The following is a 3423-nucleotide window of genomic DNA, read 5'->3' as shown; positions in this document are numbered from 1 at the left end:
AGAAATATTTGCATATTAATTAAGGAAAGAGCATTTCTCTCAAAGACAGAAGCCTTAATGAAGGAAATCTAGCAATAGGAAAATAGGGACAATTTTGGAGTTAGGGCCTGTCTGGGCTCCACTCTACTTCTGTTCCATTCAACGGATATGTATTAAACAACAGAAGTATGACAGATTTTTGAGAATTCAGAGATATGTAAGACATAACCCCAGCTTCCAACAACTCATAATCTAATGGCAGAACTAAGTCATAAAGAATGAAATAATTGCTATAATTAGTAGAGAAGTGTGGGAAGCTAGAAAAGAATGGGGAAGGGAAATGTCCCACACAAGACAGTGTTGTAGAATAAGCTTCAATCAGCAAATAGCACCAAGGCTGGAGAGGAGAAAAGTAGGGGGAAACCAACCTTACATTCCTGGGATAAACCCCAAGATTTGTTGTACATAATCTATTATCATTTGTTTATGTATTTTTTTTTTTTTTTTACGTAGAAAAGCAATTTATTCCATTATAAGCACTTACACAGTTAGTCATGGAGAGTAACAGGCCTGCTGGTGAAACAGGTCACCCAAAATAGAGATGGTACCAAACTAGTGGTCAAGGACTAACTCCTAAAAAAAAAAAAAAAGCAACTCTTACCCAGGATTAATTTAATTTTAAAAACAAATACAAGCTATCAATTCACTCTTCTCAACTCAACTGGACAGTCTACCCGTGGTATGACTGTCAGGTAAAAACATACATCTTTACAACTTGGTGGTCCCAAGTTTTTAAAAAAAACCATTTCACAGAAAGGAAAGAAATATGAAAACAGCTCAAGAAATACACTAACAAGCAAAAATATATGGGGAAAGAGGAACACATAGTTTTGACTTAACTGAAGAAACTGAGAGGAGACTGGTCTACATAGGGAAATGTGCATCCTGGAAAGTCAGGTGTGAAAACTTTAGAATAGGAATTTATATGACTTGAATCTCCCCCATTTCCTGAATAAAAACGACATCTTGTGGTATTTATACTTCATGGCTCAGACACCTACCTCACTTGGCTCTATCCTTCCTCACTTTAGCCTTTACTTAAAAGGAGTCTGTAAAACTTGGGGATATAGGGGCACCTGGGTGGCTCAGTGGGTTAAAGCCTCTGCCTTAGGCTCAGGTCATGATCCCAGGGTCCTGGGATCGAGCCCCGCATCGGGCTCTCTGCTCCGTGGGGAGCCTGCTTCCTCCTCTCTCTCTGCCTGCCTCTCTGCCTAGTTGTGATTTCTCTCTGTCAAATTAATAAAATATTAAAAAAAAACTTGGGGATATAGCCTAAGAAGAAAAATAACCACACCCAATATTCCCCTTTCTGTGGCTACTTTAGACCTTTGTTACTAGAAAATTCCTGAAGAAAATTTAAATATAAGTCTGTGGCTTTACTGAATCAAGTCCCCCAGTTAATATTTAGAAAACACCCTCTGTTTGGGCTAGTAACATTGTTGATGGTACCTATCATAGAGGGATAGCCAAACAAAGTCTGTGTCTCAAAACCAGTGTTAAATCAATCTCAGGGTTGAGAGGGGGAAAAAAGGGGAGTCTAAAATCACAAGAAGTGCAGACATATCTAGGACCTTTGTCCTTCTGGATCCACGCTTCCTTCAGGATCTTCATCATTGTAAATGTTCTCTGCCATTTGCCACACTTGCATGATATTGTCTTCTGATACAGAACAAATCACCCAAGGTTCATTGGGATTCCAGGAGAAATCAGATATCTTGGCAGTGTGACCGCCGTGAATAAACAACAATTCTGGTGGCCCATCTTCTGCATCTTCCGGGGATTGTTCCTCTCCAATTTTACTTAAATCCCAAACATTCAGTCTGCGATCAGTACCACTGGAAGCCAAAATGGTCTCATTGTGAGGCGACCACTGAACCTGGAATATTTCATCCTTATGTGATTCAAAGGAATGCAACTTCAGTTTCAGATTTCTCAGATCCCACAAGGCAACAGTCTTGTCAGCTGATCCTGTGGCCAGAATGAACTCACTGTAAGGATTGAAAGATAGGCAGTTTACTTCAGCAGTGTGAGCATCAACTGAGTGGCTTGGTTTGGAAGTATTGTTTGAACGAGTATCCCAGATCATAAGTTTCTGATCATCAGCAACTGACCCAAACAGAGACTCATGGAGCAGATGCCAGGAAACATCTTCTACTACTGCTGTATGCCCTGTAAAGATGGTCTTCACATCCACAACTTTTCCTTCCTTTGGAACAGCACTGATGTCCCAGAGGCAGATGGTGTGGTCGTCTGAAGCGCTAAGTAAATGCCCACTGAGATTTGGGTTCCAAGAAAGTCCATAGCCTTCCTTCTGATGTCCACGGAGACGCAAGTCTGGGTTGCACTCTCCAGAAGGGTCTGGTTTGGAAGGATGTTTTGTATAGTCAAAAACAAGAACATCACTGGATGGAGTCTTTGTCGCAATGATGCAAGGGTTCTGGGGCATATAACGTGCCCGGTTTACTTCTCCTTCATGGTTGATCTTGATCTCTATTTCAATTTTTCCACTAACTGAGCCAAAACCTCCAAATTCTCCTTTCTCACTGTCGTAGTGTGAAGCATCAAACTGAGCATCATCGTTAGGGAGCTGCACACTGGCTATCACAAGATGGTTTTGTTCATCGGACGTGTGTGTTCCCAGGACAAGTCGATGAATGCTGAAGTCTTTCCCTTCTGGTCTGGTTACATCTGGAAGCCACTGCGCAGTTAGGCTAGGCCACTCCAAGGCATGGGTCATCACCAAATCGTAAAGAAAAGGGGTGTTCTTTTTCCATATTTTGTACTCTTCGTTGATCACACGTTCTTCTACTGCGTCATCAAAGGCTGCTTCCTTGTCGGCCATGGCGGGCAGGCAAGCCGGGGGGATCCCGGGGTCGAGCGTTGCGGGAGGGGCGGGGAGGCTACGGGCGCCTGCTCTGCGCGCGCGGCCTTTATTGTTTCCTGCTGCCCCTGCGTGAGGGCCGACTCGCGCCTGTTTATGTATTTTTATAACATATCCAATTTTATATTGGATTGCCTTTGCTGAAGATTTATAAGAATTTTTCATTTATGTTCATGAGGGATAATGGCCTGTGGTTTCCTTTGCCTTAATGTTTCTGTCAAGTTTTGGTATCAGAAAATTACTGTCTTCATGGAGGTTGCTCTCAGTTTTGTGGTAGACTTCTTTAGCTTATTATAGTCTACCTTCAAGTAACCCACCACTTCACACATCAACTTCAGGGTTCTAGTAACGATCAAATCCATTAAGACCTATACAACATTTAGAGCAGTACCTGATACATGGTAATGGCTATTTGTTTGTTGATAAATACACTTTAAAATTGTTTGCTTTTCCCCAATACAATGTGAGCTTCAGGAAAGAGGCATCTTTCTCTGTTTTATTCA

The 3423-nt window shown here is 41.9% G+C and overlaps 1 protein-coding gene across 1 annotated transcript; it reads right to left on the bottom strand.

The window, feature by feature from the left end:
• Positions 1-1299: 1299 nt before the first annotated feature.
• Positions 1300-2997, bottom strand: LOC123937895 (histone-binding protein RBBP4-like). Its single transcript, XM_045998700.1, has one exon. The coding sequence runs from the start codon at positions 2879-2881 to the stop codon at positions 1604-1606; it is 1278 nt and encodes a 425-aa protein (XP_045854656.1). The 5' UTR covers positions 2882-2997; the 3' UTR covers positions 1300-1603.
• Between the last annotated feature and the right edge of the window lie 426 nt (positions 2998-3423).

This window comes from Meles meles, chromosome 3 (assembly GCF_922984935.1).
Source record: "Meles meles chromosome 3, mMelMel3.1 paternal haplotype, whole genome shotgun sequence".
In the NCBI taxonomy this organism is placed as follows: Eukaryota; Metazoa; Chordata; class Mammalia; order Carnivora; family Mustelidae; genus Meles; species Meles meles.
The sequence above is the reverse complement of the archived record's forward strand: the minus strand, read 5'-3'. Positions and strand labels throughout refer to the sequence as shown.

What these genes read in the sequence shown, in the direction of transcription:
- LOC123937895 (XM_045998700.1), bottom strand. Translation starts at nt 2,881, where the DNA reads ATGGCCGACAAGGAAGCAGCCTTTGATGACGCAGTAGAAGAACGTGTG.